Source organism: Orycteropus afer, unplaced genomic scaffold (genome assembly GCF_000298275.1).
Source record: "Orycteropus afer afer isolate SDZICR_OR568_19922 unplaced genomic scaffold, OryAfe1.0 scaffold00466, whole genome shotgun sequence".
NCBI lineage: Eukaryota > Metazoa > Chordata > Mammalia > Tubulidentata > Orycteropodidae > Orycteropus > Orycteropus afer.
Window position 1 is genome coordinate 1,184,192 of NW_006922053.1, and position 17,797 is coordinate 1,201,988.

Here is a 17,797-nt window from a genome sequence, read left to right on the forward strand (position 1 = left end):
TCTGCTGCTGCTGCGGCTGCCGCCGCCGCCGCCCCTAGCGCGCGCCGAGGACGCCACCCGCGCCAACTCGGACCGCTACGCTGTCTACTGGAACCGCAGCAACCCCAGGTGAGCGCGTCGGCGCCCGGGGCCCCGGGGACCGGGCACTGCCGACCGGGCCTCCCGGCCCCGAGCTCGGGGTGCCCTTGCAGCGCCCCAGGGCTCCGGCTGGCACTGCCCGGGATGGGGACGCCGGCTCCCGTGGGAACCCCCTAGGGAGTTGGGCTCCCAGGAGTTTGGGGGACTTGCGCTCCTCGTGCATCCTCCGTAACGTCCCGCCTCCTGCCACCATGCACAGTTGGGGGGCCTGGCGCCCCACATCTCCTGAGCACGGCTATGCCCTGGAGTTCGGGGACCCTTCTTATCCCGCAGAAGCTGTGGGGTCCTTGGGCTTCCTTCTCGGGCTTGGCGGACCCATGTCCACAAGCCTCCCCAGGGACTCCCGGCGTCTTTGGAGTTGGTAGGGACCTCAGGCATCTTGGCAAGGAGCTGCCCCCCGGAGATGGGGGACTGTGGCCCTTGGGCGGAGGTTCTGAGGCAAGTCTTGCCCGCTGTTTCCTGGACAAAGTTGAGGAAGTTGGAATGTCCCTCCCTGAGGCCCCACGCTAACTCCAAGGGGTCCCCAGTCCCACTCTCCACTGACAGGGAGACTGAGGCACAGAGGGGGTGGGGGCCAACTCCAGAGGGCTCAGCGGTGGTGCCCTCTCCTGTCTTCCCACCACTGATGGGGAAACTGAGGCGCAGAGAGGCTGAGGGGCTGACTCAAGGTCACAGCCAGGCGAGCAGAGGTGGGCCAGGACCCAGGCAGCCTGATAGCCAGCCTGCCACACCCAGCCGCTGCACCCTGCCTGCCTGTACCCCAACCCCTGGGTTTCAGCCCGGGTCTGTACCCGGCATTGGGTGCATTTTGGGGGCTAGCTGGAGCCCCCGTTCATCATGGAGAGAAAAGTTTTCTGGGAACTGACCAGTCCCAGACACCCACCAGCCCACTGGGTCATGCCGGGGCTCAGAGGCTTCAGGGCTGGGGGTCCCGTGGGAGAAAGGGATTGCAGGGTCTTGCAGCTTGGGGGTCAGTCGAGCATTCAGGAACACGACATCTGTCTGCCCACGCTGGCTGGCTGGGCGGCACGTCGGTGGCCCCGGCATCTGGCTCCCCAGCTCCTGGCCCCTGGGCCAGCACCGGTGGCCGTTCTCAGTTGTCCAGCCGCTTCCTGCCTGCGCTCGCCGAGCTGCGTCCATCCGGAGCCTCCATCCTGAGCCGCAGGCAGAAAGTTGCATAAATGGGCCATCCTTGAGGCAGGCTGCCGGACAAGGGCAGCGGTGTCCCCGCTGTGGGGGTGGGGAGCACGCGGGACCCCCCCATCACTGAGCCACGGGGTTGAGTCCGGAGGCTGAGGGTAGGGACCCCAGATCATCGCAGAGAGACGGCTGGGCCACTGTGGAGCTGGTCCTGTACTGCAGCCGCCCGCCGGTCACATGTGGGTTTGATTAAGGTGCTTCCCTGTCGCTGGCCGCGCGGGAGCCAGCGGGCAGCACTTCCCCGGCCCAAGTTTTCGGTTCCAGCTCTGGAATCCCGGTCCCTGGCGTGGCCTGCCCTTTGTTCTGGCAGATGGCGAATGGAGAGGAACCCTGAGCAGTGAGAAGGACAGGGGTCGACAGGGCTGCTGGCTGTACCCACCTGCCACAGGGTCTTCGGCTGCGGGACCACCGGCTGGGGAGGGAGGCGGCCCCCAGTGTCTGCTCAGCCGGCCACTCGGTCACCTCCTGGTGCTTGATGCTGACTGGACAGCCCTGTGCCAGCCACCTGCCCGAGGGGACGGCCTTGCTTGTCCCGGAGCAGGCTCTGGTAGCCCTCGGGACTTTCCCTTACCCTTCTCCTCCTTGTTCTCCTCCTGTCTGGAGTGTCCTAGTTGGAGGGGAATGTCCCCGGCACCCCGCGAACGGGCGAGAACCTCACCCACAAAGCTGGGCTCTATCCACAATCTGGGCCCCGTTCAACCCCGAGGTTGGGGGCTCTGCTGAAGGGGGGCTCGATGGCCTGGGCACCACTCAGATTTGTTGCCTGGGACAGTAGACCTGTCGCCAGCGATGGGGTCTGTGTTAGGCACAAGAGGGGGATGGGTGCTGGGCCTCGGCATCTGAGAGGACCTGGGATGGGGATTTCTCGGGAGGTGGGGCATCCGGTCACGAGGATGGGGGCTTGGGGGAGAGGTGTAGGATGGGGGGCCAGGCAGGGAGGATGTGGATTGGAGATGAGAGACCAGGGTGCAACCAGGGCAGAGAGATTGGGGATGGGCAAGGGCGACGTGGAGGGAAACGCAGGGACAAACGGACCCGTGCCGAGAGGACACACACAAAAGACACAGAATGGAGGAAGGGGCCAGAGGTGGCACGCTCGAGTTGGGGGCACACAGGCCGCATCAGGGCAGGCAGAGGCAGCTTTGCAGCGCGGCCACCCACCCTCCTCTCGCCGTGCTGGCCGGCCGCCCGGGCTGGGCCTGGTACCTGTACGGAGGTTGTAAGTACGTGGCCATTTTTCCCAAATTACACTCTCCCTGCTGTGAAATGTATTTCCTGCACACACGGGCCAGCTCTGGCACCAAGGGAGCCCTGCACCCACCCACAGCTGTGGTGGGGACGGGCAGGGCACGGCCAGCCCAGCCACCTGACCCCCAACCAAGCCGTGTTCTGTCGTCCGGCCGTCTGTCCATCCGAGTGTCCTGGGATGTCCCTGTGGCTGGGCTGGGCGGGGGTCACTGGCTGCTACCTGCCCGGCCACTGGGCTGAGAGTGGGGCTATGTGCTCATCCGTGATGGGGGGTGTCACTTTGGCCACAGGGTGTGTCCTCACCCGTGACTGCATGTTGCTGTGTGCATGCCTGCAAACCTGTGTGCAGGCTCCAAGGGTGTCCTGGGGGCCCTGTGAGGCGTTTGTGTGGTACAGCTCACATGTGTGTGGGGGGCAGGTTGCATATGCACACCCGACCCTGGTGCCACCTGTGTCTGTGTGCTTGTGTGCAAGGTGCATGTGTGTTTCTCTGTGGGTGAGTGGCATACACACATGTGCACATATATTCGTACATAGAGTACATGTGTGTATCTGCGGGTGTGGGGTACACATGTGTTTGTGTGTCTGCATGTGAGGTACATGTGCATGTCTGTGCACGCACATGTGTCTGCATGTATAGGTCTGCATGGGGTACGTGTGTGGCTGCATGAACATGTCTGTGTGGTATGCACATGTATGGCTGCTTGTGTCCTTACGTGGGGTGCATGCGGTGGTCTGCATGAATGTGGCCATCATGCACGCGGGGGTCTGGGTGTGCAGCAGCGGCCCCAGAATGGTCATGGGGGTGGTGGCCGTGCCCTAGTCCCTGCTGGCTCCACTACCACCCCTCCTGATGCCTCCCGGGAGACAGGCTCTGTGCAGTCAGCCACCTGAGGTACAGAGGGGCCACCCAGGTCCCGAACAGTCACCAAGATAGGTACTTACTGTCCTCCTGAGTCTGTGTCCCCACCTTCTGATTGGAACCCGCAGTCTGCGTGGACCCGTGGTTTGGCCAGGTAGGGGTGCTGGACTTGGCGCCCGTCCCCATCTCCGCACCCCCTGCCCCCCACTGCCAGGCTGCATCTCTCCTGGGTATGCATGGCTGCATCTTGCTCTCCAAAAGCTGGGTAGGAAAATGGCGACTAGGGCTGGGCTGGTCCCCATGGGAGGGACATTCGAGGGACGTTCGTTCCTCGTGGCAGAGGAGATGGGGCATTGGGCCCTGGGGCTCCCTGCCTGGTTGGCCTCTCAGGGGAGCTGGCTTCCTGGGGGCGTGGCTGGGTTTTACCTGGGAGGGTTTTTTTGTTTTGTTTGAAAGACACCCATCCACCCAGCTTGGAGGGCTTGTAGAGTGAGGCGAGCTGGACCTGGGAGGCATGGGGCTGTGGGGAGTCTGGGCTCGGACTCGGGTGTTCGGGTAACCTGTTGTGGCCTTGGGTGGGCATCTTGGCTGCCAGCACCGTGTCTGCTCGGAAGTGAGGCTGGGGCAGCTCCACTGCGGGTTTGGCACGTCGTGCCTCTCAGCGGAAGGCGGTGGGCCGGGTGTAGATGGAGCGGGATATGGGTATGGAACTAGGGGCTTAGGGACCACTGCGCTGAGCAGGGAAACCAAGGCAGCTCCAGTGTGTGAGGGGAGGGGCCCATAGCAGCCGGTGTCCCGCGTGTCCCTGTGACAGTGGCATCGGAGCCCAGCACAGGCTGGAGAACAGTAGCCCACGTGTGGGAGGCTGCACTGGGGACTCCTGAGACCCTCCTTCTGCAGGGCCCTCAGCCCCCCCATCCTGGGTCTGATGCCCCAGTCCTGAGCACACCTGCAAAGGTTGTGCCAGGGTTCCTGGGGCTGGGGGGGTCCTCTGTCTCTGTCCCTCCTTGGGTCCGCCAGGGGCTCCTCCTCCCTGCCCCCCACCTTTCTCCCTCCCCAACCCCACTCTGGGCAGATGCACTGCTCCCAGTTTGCAGATGAAGAAACTGAGGCACATGTGAGGGTCCCTTAGAGTTGATGGCGCAGCTGGGATTTGACCTCAACCTATCTCTGGGACTGGGGTCCCGGGGGATGGAGAGTTGACTGTCCCAGTGACCTGCCCCAGCCCAGGAACGTCCCTGCGGGTGTCTGTAAGGGCCTGCACAGCCCTCAGGGTTTGGGGTCATCCTTGGCAACGTGTGCACTGATGGTAGTCTGGGAGTCAGACGTTGCTGACGACAGGCTGACAGGCTGTAGGTCCACGGGCCCTCCTCAGCCCTGAGCTCCCTGCCGCTGTGCCCGGTCTGCGTTGTGCTGCGTTTCCTGCACCCTCCCCTCCTCAGGACCCTGGCCGAGCCCACCCCAGGTTGTTCCTTTGAGGTCTTACTTTCCCAGCAGTGGTCAGGGTGGGAGAGCTCGGGTTTGCCCCCCACTCCGGTCACACGGCTCAGAGGCGGTAACAGCCTGTGCAGCAGCTGCGGGGTTTGTGTCAGTCAGACCTCTGAACGCTGCCCGGCCCAGCCCAGGGGCTCAGCGCCAGGTGCCCTAGTGCCCGCAGTCCCCATCCGGCCTGGGACCTTGACTTCCAGGGACTTCATTCATTGCTCCCCGATCCCATCTGCCCTCCCTGTGTTCAGTGCCGCCAGGCAGAACGTCTGAGACCCTGAGAGAGAAAGGACCCCTGCCCGGGGTGTGCCCATCTCCCCTAGAAGCAGCTGTGTTTGGGGCTGGCCAAGATGCTGGGAGCATTACGGGGAGTGGGGTGTGGCTGGCCATGCCCACAGCCACGGCCACGGCCAGGCACGCCCTGCGGACTCCGTAGCCAGCACGCCTCGCTGGACAGGCCCCTGCTGCCCTTTGGATCTCCTTTTTTTTTCTCTTGCTGTGACTCTGGGGCCCTGCCTCGGTTTACCCTCCTACACCCAGGAGCCCATCGTGGTCTTTCCTGGCTGACCACGCCCAGTCTGTCAGCGGGAGAAAGGAGGCCAGGCCTTATGCGAGAGATGCCTTCTCGGTCTCTTAAAAACCCGGAGGAGGAGTTGAGGGGCAGGGGTCTTTGATGGGCAGTGGGAGGGGCTCAGTGAGCCCTGCGCTGGGCCTCGGGACCCTGGGACCTTTGTAGAGGTCTCAGACCCCTTTAGAGGAGAGACATGCTAGGACGCAGGCCAGTGGGCGATAAGGCACAGAGTGACGTGGGCTGTGGGCTGAGGACTGCGGCTGCCTGCCCCGCCCTGCCTCAGTTTCCCAACTGGGAAGGCGGCACCGCCCACCCCCAGGGCAGTTTTGGGTGAGACTTCTAATTAGTTGCTTTGCTATTAATGTCTAAAGACTTGGCAATCGAGGATTAGAGCTAATTAGCTTCAGGCTGGGAGGCAGCGGGAGGGGCTAGGGGTAGGGTAGAGGTGGCCTAGCCAGTGCAAGTCTAGAGGCCTTGCAGGGCTGGGAGGGCTGCCTGGAGGAGTAGACATTGGCAAAGGTGGGCCAACTGAGGGATGGGCCAACTGAGGGAACGAGGGAATGAGAGAATGGCAGTTCAGGGCTGGGAGGTGTAGGAGCCGGGCTGTGGAGCCTCTGTCTGGGAAAGCTCCCAAATCAGTCATTAACCCCTTAGTGAGAATTGCGATCTCTATCTCTCTCTCCCACCGAGCATTTGCATATTCAGGCTTCAGCACTAATCGAATGCAGGCTTTGTCTTCCTTTCACTGAGGGCTCAGTTTTGGGGTTGGGGCCCCCTGCCCCACATAGGCGCCACCCTGAGCAGGGGCGAGGCGTCCGTCCCAGTGTGCCCTCCAGCTTGGAGCCTGGAATGCCAACGCATCAAGGCCAGTGCTGTTTTAGAGCTGGGAAAGGAAAAGAGGCCTGCATGGGCCGGAGGGGTGTCCTCTGGAACCCACCTGTCTGGGTCCTTGCCTCCCCCCACACCTGGGGGCTCATTTCACTTCCCACTGCTCTGGCATCTCAAAGACCTCAGACCTTTGACCTTTTTAGTTCATGTGTTTGGTCAACAACCAGGTGTTGAGCACTTCAAGCACTGCACCACTGCATACAGGGGTCTGTGTGGGGCATGAGGAAGGGGTGGAGAAGGAGGCCCGCCCCACCCAGCCCTCAAGGCCTGGGGAGGCTGTAAAGCCACCCTTAAAGGTCTAAATACAGGTCTGGTCCTGTCAGGTGGAGAAGCCTGTGGTGAGGTGGAGGGGAGATAGTAACAGCAGGTGCAAAGGCCCTGGGTGCAAACGTGTCTGGAAGGGGAGCTGGGGGGCTCTGGGGCGGGGCGACCAAGCTACACAGGCTGCCTGGGCATGGGGAGGTAGTGCGTTTTATTCTGAGATGCTACGGAGGGTCTGGCTGATAGCTGGAAAAGGGAGCCCAGAGTTGGGGAGCCCAGAGCCCAGCTAGGTGTCTGCCCTCCGGAACAGAAAGCAGCCTAGCTGTGTGATGGGCAGAGAAGTGACCTGGGTCAGTGGCAGGTGGGAGGAGAGCTGGCCATAAGGTGGAGCCAGGAGCAGAGACCTGTGGGAGTGGAGGAGGGGCAGTGGGGCCTGCGGAGTGTATTCTGCCCAGAGAGGCTCAGCTGAGCACCAGAACGCCCTCTCTCCGGCCAGGTGTGGATCTCTGGGCTGCTTCTCAGCAATTCTAGGGGAAACCCAAGCCCTCAGAGGGTGGGGGGAGGGCAGAGGTGCCTCGGCCCTACCCCTGGCTCCCAGTCATAGCCTCCCCTCAGGGCTGACTTGGTGCAGGGTCCCAGCCTACGCAGTGCATCAGTGCTGGGGCTTTCACCAGGGCGGGAGGCCCAGGAGACCGGCCTTTGAAAGAGCTTGGTGGTGCTTTGTATCCATCAGCCCCTGGGCTTGAGGATGGGAAGGTCGGAGAGTTGGCGAGGCCTGCTTGGAGGTCAGTTCCGGGGAAGGATAGCGCCAGAGCCTGTCCCGGTCCAGCCTGTCCCTGTTCAACCTGCCCCTATTCAGGTCTGTCCTGGGTCTGGGCGTGTCCCTGTCTGGCCTGTCTCTGTCCGGCCTGCCCCAGGCCTGCCCCAGTGTACACAACAGCGGCTCTCCCCAGAGCCTTAAGGCACCCTCTCGCAGAGAGTCCCGGAGAAGAGCGGGAGCCTCTGGACCCAGTGGGGCTCAAGCCTGGGCTGAGTACAGACTCTGCGGCCCTGGGTGCCACTCGAGGGACATGTCTTCTTCAAAGTCCTCTGTGCTTGGCTCACATGGGAGGACAGGGCCGGATCCAACAGGTCAGGATGGCCCTGGGGCTGAGGAGCGAAAGTGCTCCCTCCAGCCCTCTGACCGGCAGTTCTTCATTCAGTCACACACTCCGGCAGGCCCCTGTGACCAAGGGGGAAACCAAGGCACAGAAGAGCAGGGCAGGGGTTCCTGCTGGCTGTTTCCCCACCCCCATGACCCAGGAGCCCTTGCCCTGCCTATAGAGTCTGGAGATGGGGGGGTGGGCCAATGATGCCATCTGAAAATCTAGCCACCCCGTTGAGTGCCACTGCGCCCAGAGCCAGTGAGCACATTGGCATGGGCACTGCCACCCCCATCCCTTGCTGGCCTCAGTTTACCCCACCTGTGCAGGGAGGAAGGAGGCAGGGGAGGCAGGGGAGGCATGGGGCACCCCTCACACTTCTTCCCAGTCCTCTGATGGGCCTTTTATGTGCTAATAAGCCCCTCTTGGGTCTCCCTCGTGCCCCCTCGGCCTGGCATCGTTTATGTGACAGAGACCCGGGAGACCCGCGTCCTGCAGATCTAAGGACTCGTTGGCTGTAGCCCCAGGCGGTGATGGCAGGGGAGCTGCGATCGCTCCCTCTTCTGACCTCCGTTCTTGCCCAACGAGGCTGGGGTCAGGGGGCTCCCCCGAGGAAGGGACGAGGAGGCTGCGTGACAATCCTGGGGGAGAGCGTGGCAGGAGAGGACACCGCAGGGCAGAGGCCTGGGAGGCGGGGCAGTCAGGACAGGGGATCCGAGAGGTTGGAGGCTCAGGTCTGGGGGATTTGCTGGGGTCCTATGGGATGAGAGGGGTGGGGCTGGGATTCGAACCCAGGGCTCCTCTGAGCTAAATGGGGGTAGGGTGGAAGGAGGAGGTAGGGGGCGGAGGAGTGTTCACCTCTGGGCTTGTAACTGGGGGGCTAGGGAGGGAGGGGCTAGGGCGTCCTGCACTCCAAGCCCCGCCCCCTGCGGGGAAACTGAGAGGGAGGGTTGGGCAGAGCTTGCCAGGAGGAAGTGGGACACCTGGCCTCCTCCCTTGACCCCTTTTCCTGGTCCCCCCCCCCGCTGTGACCCCTCCCTCTGACCCCCCCACCCATGGCCCCTCCCACCACCCCAACCGACTCGTGGCCCCTCCCACTGACCCGCCCCTCACCCCGGGGCTCCCCCTCGCCCGCTGACCCCGCAGCTGACCGATTCCCTGGCCCGCAGGTTCCAGGCGAGCGCGGCGGACGGCGGCGGCGGCAGCTACACGGTGGAGGTGAGCATCAACGACTACCTGGACATCTACTGCCCGCACTACGGCGCGCCGCTGCCCCCGGCCGAGCGCATGGAACGCTATGTGCTGTACATGGTCAACGGCGAGGGCCACGCCTCCTGCGACCACCGGCAGCGCGGCTTCAAGCGCTGGGAGTGCAACCGGCCTGCAGCGCCTGGCGGCCCGCTCAAGTTTTCCGAGAAGTTCCAGCTCTTCACGCCCTTCTCACTGGGCTTCGAGTTCCGCCCGGGCCACGAGTACTACTACATCTGTGAGTGGGGGCGGCCCGAGTACTACACCGCCGGGGTGTGGGCGCGGGGGCCGGGGAGGCAGGCCTGGCTGCATAGGGTGGGCTGGACTGGGTGGAGAGCCCCCGGGGATGAGGAACCTGTTGGGGGGCCAGGGTGGACCAGGCTGTGGCAGGGTCCCAGGGGACCAGGACAGGAGACCTAGATGGTGGATGACACCTGGAGAATGAGGACAGGGTAGGCGACAGGGGGACAGGGGACCTTGCGGAGCAGAGAGATAGAGCTAGGAACATAGGAGCCACCCAGGGCCTGTCCCCTGCGAGAGGTCTGGGACTCTCTCCATTGGAGCCTGTGCTGGGTCTGAGCCTGCCTCCAGCCCCAGCTTGCCCCCACACTGCCACCTCATCCCCAACAGTGAGACCTGCACCGCTACGAGGTAGGGCACAAGCGAGCAGAACTGGTGGCACGGAAGGGGGCATGTTCAAAGCCAGGGTGTAGGGGCAGAGTCTGCAGTTGGACAGGGACCGGCCTCCTGCACCTGCCTGCCGCCCATCTCCTTGGGTATACACGGGCTTCCGAGTCCCTGAAAACTTCTTGTTACTTGAACTAAAAAAACCCAAAAACCCAAACTCGCTGCCATCGAGTTGATTCTGACTCATAGTGACTCACTTTGGGTTTCCGAGGCAGTAAATCTTTATGGAAATAGATTTCCCAGTCTTCCTTCTGTGGAGTGGCTGGGGGGTTTGAACCGCCAACCTTCTGGTTAGCAGTCAGATTCCTTAGGCACTATGCCACCAGAGCTCCCTTTTGTGAACTAAACTGAGAAACAAATACCAAACTCACTGCTGTCCAGTTGATCTGACTCATAGCGACCCCTCCTTGGGTTTCCAAGGAAGTATCACTACACAAGTAGATTGCCCCATCTTCCTTCCGAGGAGTGGCTGGGGGGTTTGAACTATCAGCCTTCTGGTTAGCAGTCAAGTGCTTTAGGCACTGTGCTACCAGAGCTCCTCCTATGTGAACTAGGGAGTCTTAATTTCCAGGTCTATTAGTGGTGACCCTCCCCAAGTGTGCATCACGCTACAGTGGGCTGGGCAGGGGCAGGTGGCCCTGTTTGTTACTCCATCTGGGGCGATTCCAGTAAAATGTCAGACAGAGGCCACCTGGGTTCGAGTCCCCCGCTTGCCTGTGACCTTGGGCACTTCTTTGCTCTCTGTGAACCTCAGCTGGGAATGCAGTGTCCTCCCCCTGAGGTGAGGTTGATGGCAGCTACCTGAGTGTCCTGCGGCTGTCACAACAAGGAACCATGGCTGGGTGGCGTGGGGAGACGTGAATGTATTCTCGTCCAGTCCTGGAGACCAGAGTCGGCCTCCCCAGCTTCCGGTGGCCCTGGGGTTCCTTGTCCTGTGCTGCGTCCTGACATGGCATTGGCCCTATGTCTCTCCTCTTTGATAAGGACACCCTTCATCAAGATTTGGGACCCACCCTAAGCCAGCGTGGCCTCCTTTAACTAGTAACGGCATCTGCAAGGGCCCTATTTCCAACCAAGGTCACGTTCACAGTGAGCAAGCTTTGGACTTCGCTGATCTTTTGGGGGACACAGTTCACCCATGCAAGGGTGTCATTGGCCCCTGGCAGGAGCAGTCCATCCTGGTCACAGGCTCAGTGCCTGGCACTGGGAGTCCAGGGGATCCCCATGGCTGGGGGGTTCTCTGTTTCTCGACATGTCAAGGTCCCGTTGGGAGGCGGCGTGGAGGCCCTTACGCTCGCCACCTCGGCTCCCACTGTGTGAAATTAAACTTTACAAAGCTCCATTTCCTTCTTTCTGTGCCCTATTTGGATTTTTCCTTTTAATTCAGGGAAGAGGCGGGTGGGAGAGCTGGGAGAAGGTGTTTAAATTAAGTCCCCATAATATAAGAAAAATTACATTTTTCTCTCTGAGACGGGAGTTTCATAAAGATAATTATTGTCATTATTCGTCCTATCTCTGTGACGAATGTTATTTTTATTACGGGCTCTTTATCTTCATCTCCCAGCTGCAGGGGTTTCTGGGGGCAGGCAGGGGTGGCAGCTACCAAGAGCCAGGCCGTCAGAGACCCTGGGCCTGGCAGGGACAGGCCGGAGAGATATGTCCATGTGTGGACACGGGCCTGCCTGCTCATGTCCTCGTGTGCCATGTCCTGCCGACCCAGCCGACCTCCAGGCCTCCTCTCTCCTCCCTGTTGCGATCCCCATATCTCCTTCCCTCCTCTCCGGTCACTGCCACTGAGGGCAGTGCCCCCCCGCCCCCCGGACGCTTGTCACATGGACCAGGAAGCAGGGAGCTGTGATGGTGAATTTTAGGCAGAGAATCCACTGTGGCTTCTGCTTCCACATGCAACCTCAAGAATCTGCGTCTCTCCCAGGGGCAGCGGCTCACTGTGCCCCACAGGTGGAAACCATCATGTCCAGCACCTTCTAAGTTGCCCAGGGAGGCCTAGAGGCACCCAGAGAGCAGGGACTCGCACCCAGGTCTTCTCATTCCAGAGGCAATCATTTGTCTACACTGATTTTTTGCTGATTGAAAACAAGCAGGGTATTTTTCTTAACCACCTCTCAGCCCCACCCTGTGCTGCCCTGGGGTGGGATGAAGCTGGATAGAAACTCTCCCAGTATCTGGCATTAGGGCTGGACAGAGGGAAGGACAGGAAGAGTGTGCACGTGGACTGGTGGGAAAGACGGGACTTTGTATCTGGGGCTTTGATGTATGACTGGAATCAATTGGGTCACCGACATGGGAACGGAGCAGAGGTGCAGCTGTAGGAGTTCCTGGGCATACAGAGCCCACTGCCCTGCTAACCACAGTCACTTCTCTTCCAGCTGCCACACCCCCCAATGCCGTGGACCGGCCCTGCCTAAGGCTGAAGGTTTATGTACGGCCAACCAGTAAGTGCTCAGGGTCCAGGCCCACCCTGTGTCCACAGAGCCCAGTGAGTTGGTGGGGGTGGGGATGGTTAGAGCCTGGCCTCGGGGGTCCCCTAGCCTCAGCAATGACTGGGATAGGCCCTACCCCCTCAGCCTCAGTTTTTCAATCTGCAAATCAGGGCCATGTTTCAGACCTTGAAGGGTGAAGGTTAAAGTCCAGGCCCTGCACTGAGGCTGTACCCCCGCAACTCTGTCTAGCCAAGTGTGGGGAAACCCCGTGGCGCCCCTTCTCGTGGGGGGGATGGTCTGATTATCATGGGCATTAGATGGTGGTCATGGTGAGCTCTGGGGAGAAGCAGGGCACAGAACAGCTGCCTTAGGGAGACAGTCACCCAGTGCACAGACGTGTGCCCTGAGGCCGGGCAGTGACCCTGACCACCCCGTCTCTGCGTCCCCCGCAGACGAGAGCCTGTACGAGGCCCCCGAGCCCATTTTCACCAGCAATAACTCCTGCAGCGGCCTGGGCGGCTGCCACCTCTTCCTTAGCACCGTCCCCATGCTCTGGACCTTCCTGGGCTCCTAGAGGTGGCCCCGCCCACGGACGCCAGCCCCACCTCCGAGACCAAATAGAGAAGGCTTCTCTTCTGGTGCTGCCCTGCGGGGCAGGGGCCCCCACCCACCCCAGGACCAGCGTGGGGTGGCAGCTGAGGCCCCACTGATGCTTGCACGGCCAGGGGGCGGGCGCCGCCCCAGCCAAGCCGTCTCCTCACGGGGGCGCCTGCGGGCCCCTTGGCAACGTTTTCACTTCTTGTTTGTGTGTGTGTTTTTCATGGTTGGATTGGAGAGACTTAAGTTTTTAATTTAATTTATTCCTTGCTGTCACCGGTGACTTTGGAAGGAAAGAGAGTTGGGGACGGGTCCCTGGCCCCCTGCCAGAGGGGAGTCAGGGGACTCCCAGTTAGGCTGCTTCTCTCTGGGACTGGCTTGAGCCCACCGTGGACCCCCAGGTGCCCTCGGAATCTTCCCACCTGATCCTGGTCCAGCTCCCGTCCCCTGAGCCCCACTCCCAGCCCCTGGCTCCTGGTGACCATCTCCCAGAGTGGAAACCTACCACATCTCACCAAAGGTACCACCGTCGAGCCCTGGGCCCCCTTGGAATCACAGTGCTCCACATCTTATAAACCGCTTTGGCCAATGCAAACAAGGCCCCCCCCCCCAGCCTGGCACGGTCGATGCCAAGACCAAGAAGACGTTACGTTTCTGTAAATAGAGCCAGCGAGTATATACTGTGATTTATTTTTAATGTATTCTGGAGGATGGACTGAAACTTTTTTGTTTTTTGGTCAACCCCCTTAAAGGGGACTTTTATTTTGGTGGGGGGCTGGGGATGGACTTTTTAGAGTAGAAGCTGCACCTCGCAATAAAGCTGTCCCGTCTGTCAGAGACCCCCTCCCTCTACTCTCCGACCTATTCATGTTTGTAAGAAAAGAAGAAAAAGGACAAAAGAGAAGGGGCCACCACCAAATAGAGGAACCCCTCCCTGAAGGAACAGCTCATTTATACAGATTTCCTGTTTCTACCCCTTTCCTGCCTCTGTGTTTTATATATATTATATATAAATATATATTGTGTATGGCGCCGGGACAAAGCTCAAGGCACACCAGGTGGTGCGGGCGGGCGGAGGGCTTTTGTAGGGGTCAGCATGGGTGGGCGACGTGGCCACGCCTGGAGCTGGCAGCAGGGCCTCCTCTCCCCCCACAATCAACTTTGGATTCTGTATTTTTTTATAATAAAATGAGCATAAACCTCAAAGGCACGTGTCTCTGTTTGGGTTGGGCAAGTGTTTAGAGTTAATGGAGACGGGCCTGGGCTCTTCTGGGGGGGGCTCATTTTGAGGAATTCCTGGGGATTATGTTTAGCATAAAGGAGCTCCAGTGGGCTAATTCCTAAGGCATTTGACTGCTAACCAGAAGGTTGGTGGTTTAAACCCACCAGCCACTCTGTGGAAGACTGGGCAATCTACTTCCATAAAGATTAACCACTTCGGAAACACAAAAGGAGTCGCTGTGAGTCGGAATTGACTCAGTGGCAGTGAGTTTGTTTTGTGTGTGTTCTTCATAAACCTTGGTGGCACATTGGCTAAGCACTCAGTTGCTAACGTAAACGTTGGTGGTTCAGACCCACCGGCAGCTCTGGCAATCTGCGCCGTAGAGATTACAGGCCTGTGAAGATTACCCTGTGGGACGGCAGTTATCTGTAACGCGTGGGTTGCTATGAGTTGGAATCTACCTGAGAGCAATGGATTATGGTATCCTTAAGGAGCCTGATGACGCAGTGCTTAAGCACTCCACTCCTAACTGCAAGGTTGACGGTTTGAACCCATGCAGCGATGCCACAGAAGAAAGGCCTGGTGATCTGCCCTCATAAAAATGACAGCCTTGGAAACCCTGTGGGGCTGTTCCACTCTGTCCTCTAGGGGCGTTGTGGGTCAAAATCGACTCCACAGCAATGGGCTTGGTTTGGGCTTTGCTTTCATAAAGATTGACGGCTGTGGAAACCATGTGGGGCAGTTCCATTCTGTCCTCTAGGGGCGCTGTGAGTCAGAATCCACTCAATGGCACCTGACAGTGACATGTCCGTCCTGTTGTTCCAACCATCACCCTATCCATTTTCAAATTTTTCCATTAAAAGAAAAAAAAAGGCAAGGGTCCCTAAACTTTTTTTTTTTTTCCTAATTTATTGATGTAATTCACATTAGGTCCCCAAAAGGAACCGACTGTTGGGATTGGGTCTGGTTCTGTGCACTGTTTGGGGGCAGGCACTTAACAGCACCTGGAGGCTCCCAGGAGCCTTGGTTTTCCCTCTTGGATGGAAGGAACCACCTGGCCCTGGGTAGGTGGAGGGAGAAGACGGGGTTGGTGCTCAGCCAGCTCCAGGTACACAGCTGGTGCTTAGGAAGTGCCCAGCACGGGGACACACCTGAGCATGGTGGTGAGCTGGCGGACCCCTGGTCCATGCTCAGGCCTCTCAGGCTCGATCAGCCTCTCAGAATCCAACCGGAAGCAGCTTGGCCGACCTTGGCCGCTGTGTGACTCTGCCTGCCCTCCCCTCCGCAGCCCCCACAGCCCCCCATGGTTCTGTTGACTCATCACCATCTGTTTTCTCCAAAAGGTGCATCTGTGCATCTGTGGGTTCTGGGCGCCTTCACCCCTTGCCCAGCCCCAGATTGGGGGAAACTGAGGCACAGAGAGCCTGGGCCTCTCCGGCAGGGCTGGCCGACTGAGGTCTTCTCGACCAGCCATCCCCCGTGTTGCACCCGCGGCGACTCCAGCGTCCAGGACACACTTGGCGGGGAAGGAAGACTCAGAGCTAATTAATTCAGTCGTGCCGGGCCTGCTGACGGAGGCTGCCTCCTAATGAGGCCAGGGAGCCGTACAAAGACCCCTGTGTGTGCCTGTCCTGCCCCTGCCTGGCGGCGGATGGACAGACTGATGGTAGATGCCATGCTGAATGCTGGGAGGCAGGGAGTCTGGACCCCCCTCCACCAATGAGGCTCTGAAAGGGAAGTGACCCGTCAGTATCCGGGAGGCACGTTGCGGTGCCCACTCACCTTCTACCCCATGTCTGACCACTCCAGCCCAGCCCCAGGGCACAGGGGACCGGAAGTGAATAGGCGCAGGGATGGTGGGGCAGAGGCGCAGCAGCTGAGGTTGACTTAGTTGTTGTTATGTTTTTTAATTGTAGTACATATAAAGGAGCTCTGGTAGGGTAGTGCCTAAGGCACTTGACTGCTAACCAGAAGGCTGGTGGTTCAAACCCACCAGCCACTCCTCGGAAGGAAGGTTGGGCAGCCTAGTTCCTCGGAAACCCCAGGAGGGGTCGCTGTGAGTCGGGACCGAACCCAGGGCCATGAGTTTGGTCATGGCAGTGAGTGCATATAAAAAAGCAGGGCAGAGCTGAGCTCTGTGGAGCCTTTGATTTCTCAGAAGTAGATAACCAGCCCCTTCTCCCAAGTGCCTCTGGGTGGCCTTGAACCGCTCCCCTTCGGGTGAGCAACCAATCACTTTCATGGTCTGCCTTACCACCCAGCGGTTCTGGTATATGTATCTATTTTTGTAAGAAAATATTTGCCATTTCAACAGTCCTCACATGTCCAGTTCAGTGACATTAATGACATTCATCATGTCGTTGGACAGTCACCCTTAGCTGTTCCCAAACTTTGTGTCAGCCTTCACAGAAGCCCACTGTCCCCTGACTAGATTTTAAATAAACATTTATTGAGACAGGATGCACATATCATATAATTTACTGTTCCATGTCCCGGCCCGGGCTGTGTAGTGCATTCACAGCTGTGCAGCCCTCCCCACAGGTTTAGAATAGTTTTGTCTCTCAAGGGGGGCATCCCGAGTCCAGCAGCAGGCTTGCCTCCCCACCCCTGCCCCTGGCAGCCGCCGACCCCACTCTCTGTCTCTCTGGTTGCGTCACAGCCGTGGGGTCGTACAATGTCTGGGTTTTCTCTCTGAGCAGCACGTCTTCAAGGTTCCTCCACGTATGCGTGTCCGAGCTTCGCCTCTTATGGCTAATACTGCGTGCCCCGCCCACCCAGTTCTGGTGGACAGACATCCGGGCGGTTTCCACTTTGTAGGTATTGTGATGAGTTTGCTACTTCTGACACAAAGTCGTAATACAAAAGGTGACCTTGGGAGCTAAGTACAAAAGTAAGTTTTGTTCCCACCTGCGGCCTTGGCACATGCTGTTCGCCCAGCCTGGTAGGCCCTTCCGGCAGGCCATGGCTCCTTCAGGCCTCAGGTCAAATGATGTCCCCTCCTGGCCTCCTGGCCAAGCAGCCACACGCACCACGCCCTTTTGTCCCATCTCTTTGGTTCTTCACCTCTCCTCTCGCCCACAGGTTGGGGCCCCTAGAGGCCAGACCAAGGGGCAGTCGCATGGTACAGGGAGACTCCCCCAACATAGACAAGTGTGGACACACGTGGATGCAGAATCCCACACACTGGCCTGGGGACACTCCTGCACCAGTCCCTTGGGCCCCTGTGCATTCTGGGCCCGGGACCCCCAGGAGCCCCCACCTGCTCCCAGCCAGGGCCTCAGGGACCACCGTTCATGTGCACAGGGGCCCCTCCGACCCTCCGTCCCTCCCTCCGTGTCGTGAGGGCCTGCAGAAGCACGGGGCACCTTGCCAGACAGTGTGTGGGGGCTGCTCTGCCTGCCCCTGCTGGGACCAGCCGTTGGCCACCATCGGTATGCACAGCCTGCCCTGTCCCACACAGTGCCTTTTCCACCGGGAGATTCCAGAGGGAAGCGATTTCCCTCCCGCGGCTGTGTTACTGCTGCCTCCGTGCACCCACGGGCAGGGGGTTGGGAGGCGAGGTGGTGGAGACAGGTGGGGGTGCTGGGCAGGGGAGCCCTGAGGTTCCCCAGGGCTCCAGTGGCTGCTCCAGGACTGGAGCCATGCCCCTCAGATCCCTGAGGCAGGTTCGTGCCTCCTCCTTCAGACCCCCATAGAAGGCTGAGCCTCTTCCTCAGACCCACCCAACCCCGAACTTCAGTCCCCTTGGCTCTCTTGGTTTGGGGGTCACCCCACAAGCACAGGACAGCAGTACACAGTCTCTAGCCC

At 60.0% G+C, this 17,797-nt stretch overlaps 1 protein-coding gene across 1 annotated transcript in view; it reads left to right on the top strand.

Annotated features, from left to right (window-relative positions):
- The window catches only part of EFNA2 (ephrin A2), an 18,693-nt gene extending 5,948 nt beyond the window's left edge, over positions 1–12,745 (top strand). Inside the window, exons 5-8 of the mRNA XM_007954600.1 lie at positions 1–108; positions 8,965–9,281; positions 12,118–12,183; positions 12,624–12,745. Of these exons, the coding sequence (XP_007952791.1) occupies positions 1–108; positions 8,965–9,281; positions 12,118–12,183; positions 12,624–12,745 (613 nt within the window). The remainder of the gene's footprint in view (positions 109–8,964; positions 9,282–12,117; positions 12,184–12,623) is intronic.
- Positions 12,746–17,797: the final 5,052 nt, after the last annotated feature.